Source organism: Pogoniulus pusillus, chromosome 10, assembly GCF_015220805.1.
Source record: "Pogoniulus pusillus isolate bPogPus1 chromosome 10, bPogPus1.pri, whole genome shotgun sequence".
NCBI classification, from domain to species: Eukaryota; Metazoa; Chordata; class Aves; order Piciformes; family Lybiidae; genus Pogoniulus; species Pogoniulus pusillus.
In genome coordinates, this window is record NC_087273.1 from 32,459,982 (window position 1) to 32,480,606 (window position 20,625).

General features: G+C 46.2%; 1 protein-coding gene across 19 annotated transcripts in view; it reads right to left on the reverse strand.

Moving 5' to 3' along the window:
- EPB41L3 (erythrocyte membrane protein band 4.1 like 3) overlaps positions 1–20,625 on the reverse strand; it is a 112,582-nt gene that overhangs the window by 68,994 nt on the left and 22,963 nt on the right. For all 19 annotated transcript variants that reach the window (XM_064150170.1, XM_064150168.1, XM_064150166.1 and 16 more), the window contains exon 2: positions 5,959–6,170. In XM_064150170.1, coding sequence (XP_064006240.1) covers positions 5,959–6,159 — 201 coding nt within the window. In that variant the 5' untranslated portion in view covers positions 6,160–6,170. The remainder of the gene's footprint in view (positions 1–5,958; positions 6,171–20,625) is intronic.

Below are 20,625 nucleotides of genomic sequence, written 5' to 3' on the forward strand. Positions count from 1 at the left end.
CATTCCCCACAAGAAAGGACACAGCAGAGGCCTCCTGGGCTTCCCTTGGTGGAGGAACCACAAGAAATTGCAACTGCAAAGATATAAAAGCAACATAAAAGCTGCTTTCACAATCCACCTCATCCCCTGAGCCATGGATGTTCTTCCTCGGGAGCATGCCAGTGCCAGCTGGCTCTTCCCTGCCTCCTCCCTCACCTAGCTCCAGCTGGAGTATGTTCTCCTTCCAGCACTGGAGGACTTTCTCCTTTCAGCACCAGGAAAACAGCTGTTTGTCTGGATGTCAACGTCCTCACAGGGCTAGTGGGAGATGAAGGCACAGACTATGTCACTGGATTAAGAGCAGTGGATGTGCTTTACCTCGATTTCAGTAAAGCATCTGACTGTCTCCCACAGCATCCTCATAGCTAAACTGAGGAGGTGTGGTCTGGGTGACGGAGTAGTGAGGTAGATTGGGGACTGGTTAAAGGAAAAGAGTCAGAGAGTTGTGATCAATGGGACAGAGTCTAGCTGGAGGGCTACAAGTAGTGAAGTTCTCCAGGGATCAGTACTGGGACCAGTATTATTCAGTGCATCCATTAATGACCTGGATGAGGGCATGGAGTCAGCAAGTTTGCTGATGACACCAAGCTGGGTGGAGTGGCTGCCATGCCAGAGAGCTGTGGTGCCATTCAGAGACACTTGGGCTGAGAGCTGGGCAGGGAGAAATTTAATGATGTTCAACAGGAGCAAGTGTAGAGTCACGCACCAGGGAAAGAACAACTCCATGGATCAGTATAGGTTGGGGACTGGCTTGCTGAAGAGCAGTGAAAGGGAGAAGGACTTGGGAGTCCTGGTGGATGGAAGGATGGTCATGAGCCAGCAGTGTGCTCTTGTGGCAAGGAAGGCCAAGGCCATTCTGAGGTGTATTAGAAGGGCTGTGGTTAGTAGGTTGAGGGAGGTTCTCCTGCCCCTCTACTCTGCCCTGGTGAGGCCTCATAGAATCACAGAATCAACCAGGTTGGAAGCAACTGCAAGCTCGTCCAGTACAACCTAGCAACCAGCCCTGTCCCATCAACCAGACCATGGCACTAAGTGCCTCAGCCAGACTTTGCTTCAACACCTCCAGGGACGGTGACTCCACCACCTCCCTGGGCAGCCCATTCCAATGCCAGTCACTCTTTCTGGCAACAACTTCCTCCTAACATCCATCCTAGACCTCCCCTGGCACAACCTGAGACTGTGTCCCCTTGTTCTGTTGCTGGTTTCCTGGCAGAAGAGACCAACCCCACCTGGCTACAGCCTCCCTTCAGGTAGTTGTAGACAGCAGTGAGGTCACCCCTGAGCCTCCTCTTCTCCAGACTAAACAACCCCTGCTCCCTCAGCCTCTCCTCCTCTGGAGTATTGTGTCCAGTTCTGGACCCCCCAGATAAGAAGTACAGGGAGCTGCTTGAGAGAGTCCAGTGCAGAGCTACAAAAATGATTAAGGAAGTTGCACATCTTCCTTATGAGGAGAGCTTGAGGGAGCTGGGGCTTGGAGAGGAGATGACTAAGGAGTGACCTCATTCATGTTTATGAATATGTAAGGGGTGAGTGCCAGGAGGATGGAGCCAGCCTCTTCTCGGTGATGCCCAGTGACAGGACAGGGGCAATGGGTGGAAACTGAGGCACAGGAGGTTCCATGTGAACCTGAGGAGGAATTTTTTCACTGACAGGGTGATGGAGCACTGGAACAGGCTGCCCAGGGAGGTTGTGGAGTCTGTTTCTGGAAATATTCAAGAACTGTCTGGATGTGTTCCAGTATGACCTGCTCTAAGGGATCCTGCTCTAGCAGGGGAGTTGAGCCAGATGATCTTTCGAGGTCCCTTCCAGCCCCTGACATTCTATGATTAGCTGCTGATGGAGCATTTAATGCTCACAGGGGCTGTGATTTAGAGAAGAGTGTCCCTCACAGGTTCACAAGAAGACTTGAGACCAGCTATGCCTCTGTCACCAACATAAGCAGAAGGCAAGTGATCCAAGCTACTTGCACTCAAAGGAAAATGACCATAGAATCATAGAATCTCATGGTGTCCACAGAACCTTCCAGCAAGATGACCCCTAGGCTGTACTGGTGCCTGGTGTTACTCCTCCCCAAGAGCAGGACTTTGCACTTGTCCTTACTGAACTTCATGATGTCATCACAAAGATGTCACCTTTTTTAAAGGCCTCTGTGAAGAAGTGGGCAGAGGGACTCTTGGATGATTTCCACGTGTTTGGTTGAAGAAACCTACCTAGGAAGGTGCAGACATACATGTGTAGGTGGCAAAAGCTGGAGAAATATCCTGTCACTGGCTCATTCAACTCCACATGTCAGAGTTAGCAAAACCACCTCAACAAAACCCAACCAACACAAAACAACCCAATCTTTGTGAAGATGGAATGAATCTTTCTGAAGAAAGCAGGAAAGCAGCTGGAAGGAAAAGCCCACATCAAGAAGGGCACTCAGCAGCCATGTGAAGTTCAGAAGCACCTTCAGCCTATGAGCTCTTAGGGATTATGGTGGTTACTTTCCTTCATGTGAGGACATTCCAGGACTCAAGACCACAGCAGAAATCTTATTTATAACTAATTTTTTTTAATGCTGTTGAGATGATTTTGTTTGTTAAGGTTCCTGCCTCCCTTAAGATCAAGGCAATGCCTCTTGTTTAAAATCATACAAAGGATTTTCTCTTCTGTGTCTAGAGAACAAAACATGCCAAGAATTGTTAGAGAAGATCCCCCCAAACTATGCTGACATGTTCAGGCACTTGAGGGACCTTCAGGCTGGATTAAGCCTCTTCTCCCTAAAGAAACCTGACATCCTGGTATCGAGGAGAAAAAAATTCAAGTGGCCAGTGAAAAATCCAAGCACTCACAAAATTGCTTTTTAACTCTGCAAGCACAGTTGGATTTTCTCCTGAACTCCTCTCCAACACATTTTGATGCTGTGGGTTTGCAGTGTTTTCAGTGATCTGGACACCTTTCTAAAACTCAGGCTGCTTCAGAGGTGTCTGTTTTTTGAGCATAAGCTCTCTCATCTCTGTCTCTATGACCATACCTTACTGTGACAGAGGAGGTTCAAGCACTTCTGAATCACCAAATCACAGAATCCCAGGATGGCAGGAGTTGGAAGGGAGCCCTGGGAGTCATCTAGTCCAATGCCTCTGTAGTGAGTAGTAACACCTTCAACTACAGCAGGTTGCTCAGGGCCCCAACCAACCAGACCTGGTACAGCTCCAGGGAAGGGCATTTACCCTCTCTCTGGGCAGCACTTAAGGCTCCAGTGTTTCACAGTTCTTAGTGGGAAGGTCTTATATATCCCTTCACCACCATTCTTCTATCCAGGCTTCTGCAGACACCTGCCTATGGGTGATTTTAGGGAAATAAGGGATCATGCAACACATGAGAACATCTCACGTCTCCAGACCTACACCTCCACAAACACAGATGGACATGCTTGGTATCTTTTAGTGTCAGGTTAGGGGTGGTGGTGTTTATTTTAGGGTTTGTTTTGTGGGTTTTTTTCAACCTGAAAAGAACTTGGGGTGGAAAGATGACTGAAGATGTCTGGAAGAACAAAATTAACAGCACTCACACCTAGGCTTGATGGAATTACACTTTAATTAATGACGTTTTCAGCAGCACCCTTTTCTTCTGGATGAGCAGCCCTGCCTCCCTCAAATGTCTACCTGCAATTTCTGATCTATTTCACAGATCAAAATTCTCCCAAAACAGGGGGAACTTCTTTACTGTAAGGGACACTGGAACAGGCTCCCCAGAGAGGCTGTGGAGTCTCCTTCTCTGGAGACTTTCAAAGCCTGTCTGGATGTGTTCCTCTGTGATCTGTGCTAGATTGTGTGGTCCTGCTCTGGCAGGGGGGTTGGACTTGATGATCTCCTTGGTTCCCTTCCAACCCCTAATATCCTGTGATCCTGTGAACCACTGGATGTGGGAGCAAAAGCAAAGAGGTCTTTGGTGGGCAAGAAGTGAGCCAGTGGGGGGTTGGTGGTTGGAGTTGATGACCTTAAAGGCCTCTTACAATCAAATGATTCTGCGATTCTCATCAAGGATTACTGATGGTAAAAATGGTCAACAATCAAAACCAAATAAGGAGGTTCTTCCAATGGCTGATCTTCAAGAGCAGCAAACATGAAAAAACCTGTCCTGCCATGTCTGCCTTTTGAGATACTACAAGCCAGACATAAGACACCTCTTCTTATTTGGTTCCAGAGCTACTTGTTGTCACAACTATTTAGGTTAACACATGCCTAAATCAAGGAGATACAAAAATCTGTCAGCAGGACAAGGGGTCATGTGTTTAAACTGAAAAAGGGAGATTAAGACTAGAGAGAAGGAAGAAATGTTTTACATTGAGGATGGTGAGACCCAAGCCCAGGTTGCCTAGAGAGGTAGTAGATGCCCCCTCCTAGAACTATTCCAGGTCAGCTTGTTTGGGGCTCTGAGCAACCTGCTTTAGTGACAGATGTCCCTGGTGATTGCAGTGTGGGTAGACTAGATGATCTTTAAAGGTCTCTTCTCACCCAAACCAGTCTATAACTCTATGAAAAATACTTTCTATCTCAAATTGCTCACTCCCCCCCAAATTTTTTTCCCACCACTACCTAGTTTGAGTTGTAGCTCTGCAGAAAAAGCTTAAAACTCAAGACAACATCCAGCATCGGCCCCTGCAGGAGCATTTGTGGGGACTCTGAGTGACACCTTACATCTGCCTGCTTCCTCAGCAGTGCTCCCAAGCAGGTAGAATGACAGGATCCCAATTCAATCAACCCGATCTCATTAAAGGGTGGAGAAGAGGAGGAGTTAGGCTGATACATTCCATTCTTCAAAGGTGAATGCCATCAAATGGTGGTCATAACCTTGTGGAGCTTAGAGAAGTGATTTGCAGGTACCTCATTATCTTTGTGTCACTAACCCATGAAGAATATTATCTCTTAATCCTACTGACTGGAAATTATTAACAGGAAAAAGAAAGCAGCTTCCATAGATTTAATAAGTGCAACAATGAACCCAAAGGAAAAGCATGAGGGAGCTCTTCTGAAACCCATTACAAGAAAAGTTAAATTAATTAGGATGCAGTCATTTAAGGACTATGAGAAGCTTAAGGGACCACAGATGCTTCATGGCTCACACATCAGACAAGCAAGCATGAAATCAGCTTTCACCAGGTGTCAAAGAGGAAATGAACTCTGAAAACATCTTTCAGTGTCTTAAAAGGGGCACTGTTTGCAGTTTAATGCAATTGTGAGATAGAAGATGTCTCCTGCTTCCTTCACAGAATCATAGTCATGGAATGGTTTGGGTTGGAAGGGACCTTTAAAGGTCACCTAGTCCAAACCCTATATAGTCAGCAGGAGCATCTGCAACTAAAGTAGGCTGCTCAAAGCCCCACAAAACCTGACCTGGAATGGTTCCACAGATGGAGTTCCTACCACTTCTCTGGGCAACCTGGGAGAGGGTCTCCCTGCCTTCAGCATAAACAATTTCTTCCTTTTCTTTAGTCTGAATGTCTCTTTTTCAGTTTAAACCCATCACCTTTTGTACTGTCACAATAGGCTCTGCGCAGAAGCCTGCCCCCAGCTTTCCTTTAAGTATTGAAAGCCTACAGTAAGGTCTCCCCTGAGCCTTCTCTTCTCCAGGTTGAACAACCCCAACTCTCTCAGCCCATCCTCACAGCAATGGAGTTCCAGACCTTCTATTAGTTTTGTGGCCTCCCCTGCATATGCTCCAAGAGGTTCATGTCCTTGTGCTAAGAAAGGCTGACTTCATATTTGAGGACAGAAGGCTGAAAAAACCTGACACGAACTTCAAAACAACACAAAAACCCCAACCAGCAGCATCACACCAAACACTCCTCCATAGGTCCATGCCTAACACACCAGGCTTGTTATTTCCCAGAAGCATTAAATGCTCACACAGCTCACTGCCCACAGGCTCCCATACCTGCTCCTTCTTCACAGGTGTGCTGTGAGCTGCCACGGCCGAGAACTGCTCGAGAGCCTTTTGATGCTCTTCACTCGGTGGCTGCTGCTGCTGCTGCTGGTCCTGTGTCTGGGTTTCAGCTGCCCCTTGCTGTGTAGGGTTCTCTTGCTGATCCTGCTCTTTGTCCTTGGACTCTGAGTCTGATCCAGATTCCGTGGTCATGGTTGGTTATTCTGTCAATGAAGAAGAGCAGATCTACTGAATATCATCTCACAGATGGTAAACTGAGATTACAAAATGGAGAATCAGCAAGCCCAAAGTTTTAATCTAGCTTAGCCTTTAAAGATACAGTGGCTCAACAAGGATCCCTAGGAAAGCTTCCCTTGTGCAAAAGACCAAGTCTAAATGCATCCATCCTCTTCAGACCACCTACAATCATAGAAGAATAGAACCAACCAGGTTGGAAGAGGCCTCCAAGATCATCCAGTCCAACCTATCACCCAGCCCTGTCCAATCAACCAGACCATGGCACTAAGTGCCTCAGACAGTCTTTTCTTGAACACCTCCAGGGATGGTGACTCCACCACCTCCCTGGGCAGCCCATTCCAATGCCAATCACTCTCTCTGTGAAGAACTTCCTCCTAACATCCAGCCTATACTTCCCCTGGCACAACTTGAGACTGTGTCCCCTTGTTCTGCTGCTGGTTGTCTGGGAGAAGAGACCAACCCCCACCTGGCTACAGCCTCCCTTCAGGTAGTTGTAGACAGCAATGAGGTCACCCCTGAGTGAAATCTCCTATCTGCTTAAGTTCAGCCATGACTCTGTAATTTCTTCCTATGAGCGTGAGAGCATCCAAACGAGAAGATGAACATTTACATTAAGTTGTTCTAAGTGTTAGAATTAAAATAAAGTGAGTTTGACATTCCACAAATGTAAGAAGCTTCTGTTTGCACCTAACTTTGTCCAGCACTAAATCAAAAGGAAAATCACATAAAAAATTTGGCTGGAGGAGACCTCCAAGAAGTTTCTGTTTGAACCTAACTTTGTCCAGCACTAACTCAAAAGGAAAATCACAGAATCACAGATTATATATGTTTGGAAGAGACCTCCAAGAAGTTTCTCTTTGAACCTAACTTTGTCCAGCACTAACTCAAAAGGAAAATCACAGAATCACAGATTATATATGTTTGGAAGAGACCTCCAAGAAGTTTCTGTTTGAACCTAACTTTGTCCAGCACTAACTCAAAAGGAAAATCACAGAATCACAGATTATATATGTTTGGAAGAGACCTCCAAGAAGTTTCTCTTTGAACCTAACTTTGTCCAGCACTAACTCAAAAGGAAAATCACAGAATCACAGATTATATATGGTTGGAAGAGACCTCCAAAGTCATCCAGTCAAACCTGTGACCCAGCACTGAAGAGTAAACACTAAACCATGTCCCTAAGCACCAGGTCCACACACTGCTTGAAGACATCTAGGGATGGTGACTCCACCACTGCCCTGGGCAGATCATTCCAATCCTTGAGAACTATTTCAGTGAACAAATATTTCCTAATACCCAGCCTAGACCTCCCCTGGTGCAGCCTGTAACTATTTCTTCTAGTCCTGTTGCTTGTCATCAAGAAGAGCCTGGCCCCTCCTCACTCCAACCTTCCTTCAGGTACCAGTAGAGAGCAATGAGGTCTCCCCTCAGCCTCCTCCTCTCTAGACCAAACAATCCCAAAATCGTAGCAATATTCACTCTGAATCTTCACTGTTTCAATTGAACAGCTCTGTTACAAACACGTGGTTGGCACCCAACCCTCAAACTCCATACCAGCTTTAAAGCTTGACAAAAATAATGTGATTTTGTATCAAAACAAGGGGTTGAAGAAGCAGGCTGTGTGCCAACTGAGCAGAGCGTGCTTTCATCTTTGTTACTCATACGTTCTTAGACCTCGTGATCTTCTCCTTCAGCATCTTGCTTTGAAGTCACTCAAATGCAAACCCTTCTGCTGCAGCCTATTTCTGTTCCCCAAGAGGCTGTGATTGTGTTAACCTGGTAACCATAGCTACGACGTCAGAACACCCAGTCCCACGCAACATACATCTGCTCATTCATCTGTTGGGATACCACCAGAACTCTCCACATACTCCACGGTATTTACTCAGAGGAGCAGGTTTGTGACAGATCACAACACAAAGTGGGAGCCTTTTTTTTGTTACTTAAATGTTTAATAAGATTGACCAAAAAATGCTTAAAACGAGGCTAGATTCACAGCTTGCACTGGGTTGGAAGGCAGCTTCAAAGGTCATCTTGTCCAACCCCCCTGCAGTGAGCAGGGACACCTCCAACTAGATCAGGCTGCCCAGGGCCACATTGAGTCTGTTCTTGAATGTCTCCAGGGGTAGTGCCTCCACCACATGTCTGGGCAACCTGTTCCAGTGTTTTCCTGCTCTCATTGTAATGAACTGCCTCCTGATGTCCAACCTAAGTCTGCCCTGTTCCAGTTTCAACCCACTGACCCTTGTCCTATCATTACAAGTCCTTCTAACCAGTCCTTCTCCAGCCTTCCCATAGATCCCCTTCAGATATGGAAATGTAGCTGTAAGGCCTCCCCAGAGCATTCTCTTGTCTAGGCTGAACAGCCTGACCTCTGTCTTTACAGGAGAGGTGCTCCAGTACTTTGCTCATCTCTGTGGCCTTCTGAACCTGCTCCATCAGGTCCATGTCCCTCTAGTTTTGAAGGTCCCATAGCTGGACACAGTAGTCCAGATGAGTTCACCACCGCAGAGTGGCAGAATCACCTCTCTCTGTTTTTGACACAGCCAGGGTGTGATCTGCCTTCTGGGCTGCAAGTACACATTGCTGGCCCATGCCCAGCTTCTCATCCACCAGTACTCCCAAGCTCTTTTCTGCAGGGCTGCTCTCAACTTCTCTCAGCCTGTATTGATACCTAGGGTTGCCCCAAACCAGGTGCAGCGCTTTGCACTTCGCCTATTGAACCTCCTGAGATTCTCTTGCACTCACTCTGGAGCCTGTCCAAGCCACTCCAAATGGCATCAAGTGCACCCCTCAGCTCGGTATCATCTGCAAACTTGCTGAGGGTACACTCAGTCTCACTGTCTGTATCACTGATGAAGATATTGAACTGCACTGGTCCTAGTGCAGGCCCCTGGGGGACACCACTTATCACCTGTCTCCATCTGGACATGGAGTGCAGACCACTACCCTTTGTATGTGGTCATCCAGTCAATTCCATATCCACTGCACAGTCTGCCCACCAAGTCCATAACTCTCCAGTTTAGAGAGAAGGATGTTGGGGGGGGGGGTGGAAGGGGGCTGTGTCAAAGGCTTTACAGAAGCCCAAACAGATGACATCTGTTGGTCATTCCTTGGTCACTGACGTAGCTACAGCACTGTAGAAAGCCACTAGTTTGGTCAGGCAGGACTTACCCTTGAATGGCTCTGAGGGTCTCAGAAGACAAGAATATCGAGTTGAGAGAGATTCTCCTGCCCCTCTACTCTGCCCTAGTGAGTCCTCATCTAGAGTACTGTAGCCAGTTCTGGGCTCCCTAGTTCAAGACAAACAGGCAACTACAGGAGAGAGTCCAGTGGAGAGCTACAAGGATGATTAAGCAAATGGAACATCTCTGTGAGAAGGAAAGGCTGAAAGACCTGGGGCTGTTTAGCCAGGAGAAGAGCAGCCTGAGAGGGGATCTTTACAGTGCTAGTCAAGAGCTAAAGGGCAGAGTGCAAGAGGATGGGGCCAGACTCTTTTCAGTGGTGCCAGAGAGGAGAAGGGGCAAGAGACAAAAATTGGAACCCAGGAAGTCCCTTCTGAACCTGAGGAGATATGGCCTCACCAGAGCCAAGTGCAGGAGGGTGATCACCACCCCAGTCCTGCTGGGAGAGCAGCTACCACGCTTGCTGTTTGGAAACAGCACAAGTCCACTGAGGTGTTTATCGATACATGACCAGACTGCCAGTCGACAGGAATGAACAGTCTGTCTTCCTTCAGATGCCACCACCACATCTCTGGAAGCTCCTTTTGCACCCTTACGGCTTCTCTCCTAATGAACATTTGTATCCTGACTGATTGTGAGCTAAATCAGCCCCATAAAACACAGCTTTATGAAGGATGAGATGAAAACATGTTTTCTTTTCCCTGCCAGTTATCATTTTGAATCTCAAGGAACAGCAAACGTGATTCTTCACTTCTCCTGGGACATGCCTTCATGAGGAAGAGCTGTGCACTACCACGAGCTACTCCCTGGTGATGGTTTTCTCTGCAGTTACAGGAGTCCTCGCTTGCTCTGAGAGAGCTTTGTGAGAAATCTTCTTGTGCATTATCAAACCTTTTAGGGGAAGCAATTCCCTAGAGACAATATTCCCTCATTAGTCAGACAGCAGATGGAATCCATCAACCCAAGGTTACTCATTTCCAAATGCCTTCTTTCCCTATGCTTACTAATATGTTTAATAACAAATACCCAGAACAAAACACTACAGATGTGACACTGTTATCTTACAGTAAATAAGGGCAAAACAAACACATTCTGAATCCAACTCCTCACATGCTCCTCAGATGATGACATTAAGGTTTATCTCATTTCATCTAAGTTGAAATTACCTAAATATATCCCTTCATATGATGGCATCTCACAAGAGAGGCATGCCTGGGAATGTACTACTCACTCTTCAGACAGTGTCTGAGATGTTTGCTCATTCCAGAACTTTATTTCAGTACATATGCTTGAAGGGGAGATATAAAACAGGAGACACAATGGCTTTGAGTCCAAAGAAAAGCAACAAAGCTGATGAAAGGTCTAGAGTACAGGTTTTGTGAAGAGCAGCTGACAGAAGTGGGGTTGTTGTTGAGCCTGGAAAAAAGGAGATTGTGGGAAGAACTTCTGGCTTTTTACAGCTCCCTGGAAGGAGGTTTGAGTCAGGTGGAGGCTGGTCTCTCCTCACAAGGAACAAGAGACAGGAGAAGAAGAAACAGCCTCAAGTTGCACCAGAAGAGTTTAGTCTGGACGTTAAGAATGATTTCTTCACCAAAAGGGTTATCAAGGCTTGGAACAGGCTGTCCAGCAGAAGTGGTGGAATCACCATTCCTGGAATTGTTGGGACAAAACATGTAGATGTGGTGCTGAGGGACGTGATTTAGTGGTGACCTGGCAGTGCTGGTTAATGTTTGGACTAAATGATTTTGGAGATCTTTCCAATCTTAATGTTTCCATGATTCTACGAAGATTCTAGATCAAGACTATCAGAGGTAATGCTATCTTGATCTTTTAACATCATTTGTATGCAGCAAGCCTGACAGAACAGCTCACAATGTCCACAGATTTTTCAAACACATTTCATTGGCTGAGAGTTTCTTCTTTTATTAGTTTACTTACTGTACTTGCTTACGACTCAAGATCACACAATCACAGAACTGTCTGGGTTGGAAGGGGCCTTAAAGCTCATTCAGTCCAACCCTCCTGATTTCTAATCTAAGTTTCAGCACAGGAAGAAAGTAATCACTGAAGTTCCTTCAACTTTTCCTGTTGCCAGAAGAACCCCTTATCAAATTCCCCTTTCCAGCAAACAAAGTAATGAAAAGGAACTCAGAACAGCACCACACATACATGAGGTAATACTCAGCAAGCCAGATGTGCCCTTGGACAGCTCACTTCTGGCTCCCAACCCAGTATTCCAAGATTCCAAATGATTAGCTGCATGCAAACTTGACACTGATGCTGCTAAGACTGGAGAGTCTATGGCAAAAAAAGGTCACTTTGACTACAGAGTTTAATAAAAACTCAAAATAAAGGCTTTTCATTAAGAGAAAAAGCTGAGAATCAGCTTATTTTAATCTACTCCAAAATAAAGTTAAAACTGTATGTGGAATGGTTTAAAAAATGTTTGAGAGTGCTGTAGGAGAACAATTAAGGGGAGAGAATGATTAATATACTATCAAGATATTAAGACAGCTTCAAAACACCTGCATGGTATCTTTTATGGTCATTTCTATGAGATCAAATCACAGAAAACAGAACTATTTTCAGAACCTTAACTTACACAAAGTAAAGACATTAGACTGCACAACCTGCAAACCACTTGAGCAAAAACCTACATCCTAAAGCCTTACAGAACCCCCTGATATCTACAGCTACCAACACAATGCACCTCAGGATGTTACCACTCCTAGTACTACTTACCACAGACTTCAAGCACAACATGATTTCCTTTTCTCCATAGGGGAACCACAATCATGTTCTCCTGAATTAGTAGTTCCCTAAATAAAGCCCAGGTTGTGTCACCTGTTTCCCACCAGCAAGTGACAGTTGCAGTGCACTGTATATATTCATATATTAAAGAAAGCCAGCATGGTGGGACCACTGAGGATCATCTAGTCCAAACCCCCTGCTAAAGCAGGGACACTCACAGCAGGCTGCCCAGGACCACAATGTTCAGGTGGGTCCAGATGTCTCCAGAGAAGGAGACTCCATGACTACTCTGGGCAGCCTGCTCCAGGGCTCCAGCACCCTCAGAGGGAAGTTGCTCCTCCTGTTCAGAGGAAATCTTTTGGATTTCAGTTTGTGTCAGTTGCTTCTCCTCTGTAAATGGGCACAACTGACAAGTGTCTGGCCCCATGCTTTAACTCTTGCTGAGCACTCATCAGATCTCCTCTGAGGCAGCACTTCTCCAGGCTCAACAGCCCCAGATCTCTCAGTCTTTACCCCTCACAGAGATGCTCCATCCCCTCCAGCATCTTTGCAGCCTTCAGGGGCCTCTCTCCAGTTGATCTCTGTCTCTTTTGAACTGAGTAGCCCAGAACTCCAAATGTAGGCCTCACCAAGTCAGCAGGGAGTGGGCACAAAGCTTCCTCCAACCTGCTGGTCACATTGTTTTCATTGCACTCCAAGAGACCATTTACATTCTTGGCCAGGAGGGCACATTGCTGGCTGATAGTGAACCTGTCCACCAGCACTCCTGGATCCTTCTCCCTGTAGATGCTTTCCAGCAGGTCAATCTCTCACCCATAATGGTGCAGGGATCTATTCTTCCCCAGGCAACAAAGCTTATGAATGGTCTGGAGCACAGGTCTTGTGAGGAGAGCTGACAGAACTGGGTTTGTTGAGTCTGGATGGAAGGAGGCTGAGGGGACAACTTCTAGCTCTACCATTCCCTGAAAGGAGATTGAAGCCAGGTGGGGATCAGCCTGTTCTCAAAAGAAACAAGAGACAGGACAAGAGGAAATGGCCTCAAATTGTGCCAGGGGAGGTTTAAGTTGGACATGAGGAATAAATTCTTCCACAAAAGGGTTGTCAAGTCCAGGAACAAGCTGCCCAGGGCAGTGGTGGAGTCCCCATCCCTGGAAGGAGTGAAAAGCCATGGAGATGCAGTGCTGAGAGATGTGATTTAGCACTGAACTTGGTAGTGTTAATGGTTGGACTTGATGACCTTAAAAGTCTTTTCTAACCTAAACGATTCTTTGATTCTAATGAAGCCTCCCGTTCTCGAGAGCACAGACCTGGGTTGCACCGAGCAACCAAATTCACAGCTAACTGACAGCAGAGCCCTCAGTTCAATTAACCCAGCAGGCATTAATAAACCTTTATTTATATATAAATACACACCCGTGGAAATATCTCCTGCATTCAGCCAACGGAAATCACATTAGAGAAGAAATTGCTAATTAATTCCAACTAAATTCTGATGCAACGACAAAACGAAATGGAACCAAACATAATTAGAGGAGCTATACACAGCCACCAAGCACTTCCTGTAATGCACAGATCAGTGATTTACATTCAGATGCTGCTTTGATCTCACTAATTCTCTTTGTGGAAACTTCCTCGTTATGGTAATTTCTGAAGATGATTACGAATCCCTGCCAAGGTCCAAATTTGGAAGTTATGTAACAAAATAATGATTCCATACTTAACAAAAACACAAACCATTAAAGAAAAAAAGTTCTACATAATGAGAGACATTTATCCAGTAATGGCAAGATGCTGATGGGGAGAGCATATGGGGAAGAATGTGGCTGCTATAAGCAGCAGTAGAAATGTCAAGATACGTCTCAAGAAGAGAGGATGTGCCAGAATGATGACTTCCAGGGCTTGAAGTGTTGGCATCAAACTGATCCAAGTCTCAGCTCACTTCATTCCAGTTGGGATCCTCATCAAGAAAACAACCAGGTTTTGTTGATCACAGATTCATAGGAGTTAGAAGGAACTTTTGGAACTTGATGATCTCCAGAGGTCCCTTCCAGCCTCTAATGTTCTGTGATTCTGTGCTAAAGCAGGGTCACCAACAGCAGTTTACCCAGGATCACAGAACTTTAAAGGCTGGAGGGGACCTCCAGAGATCATCCAGTCCAACCACCCTGCCAAAGCAGGACCCCCAAGGGTAGTCTGCAAAAGAATGCATCCAGGTGGGTTTTGAAAGTCTCCAGAGAAGGAGACTCCACAACCTTTCTGGGCAGCCTGTTCCAGTGCTCTGTCGCCCTCACCAAAAGGAAGTTTCTCCTTATGTTGAACTGAAACCTTTTATGTTCCAGTTTGTAGTTGCTCCTTGTCTTATTGCTGCTGACCAGTGAAAATAGATTGGCCCCATCCACTTGACACCCATCCCTCAGATATTTATATATATTGGTGAGATCTCCTCTCAGTCTTCTCTTCTCCAGACTAAACAGCCCTAGGTTTCTCAGTCTCTCTTCACAGGGGAGATACTCGAGTCTCCCAGTCATTCTTGTGGCTCTCTGCTGGACTCTCTCTAGTGAACAATGTCCAGGTGTGTTTGGAATCTTTCCAGAGAAGGAGACTTTGCAACCTTTCTGGGCAGCCTGATCCAGGCCTCCAGCATCCTCACAGCAAAGAAAATCTTCCTCAAGTTTAGAAGTGAGGTTAGTCGAGGTGATCCCTAGAGGTCCCTTCCAATTCCCATGATGTTGGAATTCTGTGTTAATAAGCAATAACAAAGGAAGGCTTGCTGCAGGTGCTGCAACACATAGCAGGAGTTACAATATTTGTTTAATCTTCTATGAAGGTGTGAATATGAGTTTATTTAAAGATCTTTGGTGAAGATGAAAGAAAGAAAAATGGAGGCAACACAAGAAGAAGGAGAAATCTTAAAATCAACAAAGGCAACAGGAGACTTAAATTAGCTCTAGGGTAGGCCAATGGTTAGACTTGATGACCTTAGAGGTCTTTTCCAACCAAAACAATTCTGTGATTCTGTTTCAGGACCCAAAATGCCCCTGCCTCAGGCTTGCAAGTGGTCACCACTCTGGTACCACCATTAAAGAAAATGCAGCTGAGTGTTTCTGGAAAGATTATCCTCTGCCCATCAAGCATGGGGATGGGAAGTATCAAGAGCTTTTAAATGGCACAGTAGGGAACATATCAAGAAGAGACTCAAAGACACACAACACAGGGATGAACATAAAAGACAACCAACAATATAACAGGAGAAAGGAAGACTAGGATGCAAAGTGACTTACAATGAGGGAGAGATGAGGCAAAGAACGAGACAAGAGTCCATAAGTACATGAGAATAAAACCCAGGGCCTGGTGCTGAACACAGGAAACACTGAATTATACAGAGCCTCATTTCACAGCACACAGCTGGGAGCAGCTTCTTGTGCCGTCTTCCACCTGATGTGCAGGATGTGCAGGTGCAGGCTGGATGGAGTAAAGGATGACAGAACAAGCACATCAGGAATCAGGTGGTTTGAGGTCAGCAGGAACCACTGAAAATCACAGAATCATAGAACGGTTGGAGTTGGAAAGGACTTTAAAGCTTATCTAGTCCAACCCCCCTGCAGTCAGCAGGGACATCTGCAATTAGAGCAGGTTGCTCAGAGACACTAACAACCTGACCTGGAATGGTGCCAGGGATGAGGCATCTCCCACCTCTCTGGGCAACCTGGGATAGGGTCTCACCACCCTCACAGTAAAAAATCTCTTCCTTCTCTCTAGTCTGAATCTCCTTCTTTTAATCTAAACCCATCATCCCTGGTCCTGTCACAACATGCCCTGCTCTAACGTCTGCCACCAGCTTTCTGATTGGCCCCTTTATGCAGCAAAAGATGACAAGAAACTCTCCCTGAAGCCTTTTCTTCAGGCTGAGTGACCCAAATTCTCTGTCAGTGTTTACAGCAGAGGGGTTCAGGCACTTATAAAACTGCTGTGGCCTCCTCTGGCTCTGCTCCAACAGGTCCATGTCTCTCCTGTGCTGAGGACTCCAGAGCTGGACTAAATACTGCAGGTGGGGTCTCAGCAAGGACATGCCCCTACAGTGCTTGAGGAACTACCAACAATCATTTGTAAACCATTAACCACTACCTGGCAGATGTCAGAGAGGTGAGGTTAAGGACTGGAAAAATGAGAAGACCCAAGACAGCACCTGATCTTACCAAAGCCAGAAATCCTTTAATAGCAGTATCACAGTATCACAGTATTATCAGGGTTGGAAGAGACCTCACACATCATCAAGTCCAACCCTTTACCACAGAGCTCAAAGCCAGACCATGGCACCAAGTGCCACGTCCAACCTTGCCTTGAACAGCTCCAGGGACGGCGACTCCACCACCTCCCCGGGCAGCCCATTCCAGTGCCCAATGACTCTCTCAGTGAAGAACTTTCTCCTCACCTCAAGCCTAAATCTCCCCTGGCGCAGCCTGAGGCTGTGTCCTCTCGTTCTGGTGCTGGCAGAGCAGTGACTGGAGCATGCACTGCTATGGGATTTCTAATCCTGTACAAATAATGAGATTAAAAGGAAAAAAACCTAAAACTAAACTAACAAACCAACACCTAAACAAACAGCCAGCAGGGATAGCTCCAAAAGTCTCCTCAAAGTGGTGTAATGTCTCTCACGCTCTCTCTGCCGGGGCATCTGTCCCAGCTGATAAGAAGAAAGTGGAGCAGATGACAGAGCCTATCTTTAGAAAGGCTTTTAAAAGAGCCCTGCATGACTTTTTAATGAGTGAGCCTCAGAAATCATTTAAATCATTAAAAGAAGAGGAAAAATCTTAAAAATAAATGGTGTACAAATGATTAAAAAATCCAAAGCTGAAGCCTACAGACAGTTCTCAGCAGCACGATGACAAAACTTGAGAATCATTGATTTGAGGAATCAAAGCCCTTGCAGCACCAGTGAAGGAAAGAGAGTGTCCAGTCTGTACTCAGCAGCCCACCAAGGAAGCTGCTGGAAGGCTCTCCAGGCTTGGAGAAGAGAAAATCATTCTGACAGAAACCCACAGATGTGCTCAACTCTGACCTTACAGGAATCTAGTCAGATTCACTGTCCCTGAAGGTGTTCATGCGGACATGGCACTTTGGGACATGGTTTAATGGCCATGGTTGTCTTAGATTGGTTGGACTCAATGATTTTAGAGGTCTTTTCCAACATAAGCAACTCTGATTCTATAGATTCCCCTAAGTATCCAGAAGTGAGAAGGGTGTGGGAAAGCCATGAGTTAGGCAGCAGGAATGAAGCAGCATAAGGGTCTGAAGCAAGATGAATTTCAGTCTCAGACGTGATAGTGGAGATATTGTGGTTCATGCAGCACCAGGGATGCAGTTTGGCATTCCTATTTTCACAGTATCACAGTATCATCAGGGTTGGAAGAGACCTCATAGATCATCAAGTTCAACCCTTTACCACAGAGCTCAAGGCTAGACCATGGCACCAAGTGCCACGTCCAACCTTGCCTTGGACAGCTCCAGGGACAGCGACTCCACCACCTCCCCGGGCAGCCCATTCCAGTGTTCAATGACTCTCTCAGGGAAGAACTTTCTCCTCACCTCCAGCCTAAATTTCCCCTGGCGTAGCTAGAGGCTGTGTCCTCTTGTTCTGGTGCTGGCCACCTGAGAGAAGAGAGCAACCTCCTCCTGGCCACAACCTCCCCTCAGGTAGTTGTAGACAGCAATAAGGTCTCCCCTGAGCCTCCTCTTCTCCAGGCTAACCAATCCCAGCTCCCTCAGCCTCTCCTTGTAGGGCTGTGCTCAAGGCCTCTCCCCAGCCTCGTCGCCCTTCTCTGGACACACTCAAGCATCTCAATGTCCTTCCTAAACGGGGGGCCCAGAACTGAACACAGTACTCAAGGTGTGGTCTAACCAGTGCAGAGTACAGGGGCAGAATGACCTCCCTGCTCCTGCTGACCACACCATTCCTGATGCAGGCCAGGATGCCACTGGCTCTCCTGGCCACCTGGGCACACTGCTGGCTCATGTTCAGGCAGTTTTCTGCAAATCATCATTGAAGAGCCTCAAGAAGAAGGTAGGAAGAACAAGAATAGGTTTACATAACTTTACAAGTGAAGGAGGGTTTCAGGAGACAAATTTGTTTATCCTGAAAGAGGGAACAGAAAGAGTAGAGCTAATAAGTGTCCTGCTCTATGTATGAGCTTCTTGAACACAGTAAGTAACCAAGTGCTTGCTAACAGCGCAGCAGGAACCAGGAACTTGATGGGCATTGAGTATCCCTCTCAACTTGGTAATGGTGAGGCCACACCTTGAATACTGGATTCAGCTTTGGGCCACTCATTCCAAGAAGGACAGTGAAGAGCTGGAGTAGGTCCAAAGAGCAACAAAGTTGGTGAAGGGTCTTGAACACAAGTCCTATGAGGAATGGCTGTGGGAACAAGGGTCGTTTAATCTTTTGAAGAGGAGACTGAAGAGAGACTTAAGCAGCCCCTACAACTACTTCAAAGGAGGCTGGAGTGAGCAAGGGTCAGCCTCCTCTCACGTGTGACATGTGACAAGAAAAGAGGAAATGGTCTCACTTTGTGCCAAAGGAAATTCAGGTTGGGTATTAGGAAAAAATGTCTTCCTGGAAAGGGCTATCAAGCCCTGGAACAGGCTGCCCAGGGAGGCAGCAGAGTCACTACCCCAGAGGGATTTAAAAGACAGGTGGAAATGGTGCGGAAGGATGGCATTCAGCGGGAGTAGCTGAGCAGTAGCCTGGGATTTCAAGCTCTAGGTGAACAGCTGGAATTGATGATCTCAAAGGTCTCTTCCAATCTCAACAGCTCTATGGTTCTAAGTGGGATCTGGAAGAGACAGTTGACCTGCTTTGAGCCCTTAACCTTTCACATCAACAACACTCAAGAAGAGGTTACCTATAGCTGTGTGGAGTCACCACTGACGACTTATGTACAGCTAAATGGCATCAGTAAAATTATCTGTTTGCCACTTTAGAAAGCATAAGAAATTAAATTGTTGATTCTTCTGCCCCTTCCAGTTGGGTTGGCAACTCTGACTTCACAAAATGGACATATCTGCTTCTGCTTCAGAGCACCTGGCTGCACAGAAGAATGTTTTATTTGCTGTTTATCTCTCACTTCTGTGACTCAGTGAAATTACCCAGCTCTGTTTTGCTCTCTTGAAGGGTGGCTTCCTGCAGCAGCAAAACCCAGAATCACTGTCACTTCTGTTCTCTGCACACAAGCCTTGTGAGGAGTATCACTTGCCAGGTTCCATAAAGGCACCAGATCACTTTTTGGAGGTTATATCACCTACAGCACCCCAAAGCTAGGCTAATTTCCAAAAATCATAGAATCACAAAATCATTTTAGTTGGAAGAGACCTTTAAGATCTCCAAGTCCAACCATTAACCCAACACTGCCAGGTCATTGCTAAATTATGTCCCTCAGCACCACATCTACATAGCTTTTCGATCCCTCCAGGGATGTGGACTCCACTGCTGCCCTGGACAGCCTGTTCCAAGCTTTGAAAACACTTTCGGGAAAGAAATTTGTTCTCATGTCTAATTTAAAGCTTCCCTGGACCTTTCCTTGTGTCCTATTGCTCCTTCCTTGGGAAAAGAGACCAACCTCCACTCTGCTTCAACCTCTTTTCAGAGAGTTGTAGAAAAGGAAAGAGTCTCCCTTCAGCCTCCTTTTCTCCAGGCTCAATAACCCCAGTTCCCTCAGCTGCTCCTAGCAAGATTTGTGCTCTAGAGCCTTTGCCAGCTTCACTGCCATTTTTTTGGCACGGTCCAGCACCTCAGTGATCTTCTTGTAGTGGCATTAAAATTCACATTCTCTTCTACTCAGCACAAAACTGAGTGAATTAAAGTATTTTTTTAAAATGGGTTCCACAAGCTGCTGACACATGGCTGTTGAGCTGCATTATCATGCTGCCCCCAGGTCATAATACTGTTAACACCTGTGAACAACATTTTCTGCTTCATATGATACCTATAAATAGATTCTGCTCCTGTGCTCTGAGCTCATAACCTGCTTGACCTCACTGAGCCATACACTGGTTTGGGTGGGAAGAAACCTTTAAAGCTCATCTAGTCCAACCCTCCTGCAGTCAGCAGGGACATCTGCAACTAGAGCAGGTTGCTCAGAGCCCCAAACAAGCTGACCTGGAATGGTTCCAGGGAAGGGGAATCTACCACCTCTCTTTGTAATCTGTGCTAAGGTCTCACCAACCTCACTGAAAAAAGGTGTTGCTTCTCTCTAAGTGTGAAAGTCCATCTTTCACCTTAACCCTGTTACCCCTTGCCCTGTTACAAACTGTAGTTGAACACATCCTCCCCAAAAGTTAAGAGCACATACTAACTGCCTCCAATCCACCAGCTGTTCAATGCTATGTTGGATGCAAACCAAGACCTGCAGATGGTGTGGCAGCAGAGACTTCTAGGAACAAATCAGTCGTAGTGGAAAGGCAGGGACAACAAGAACATTTAGGGCAG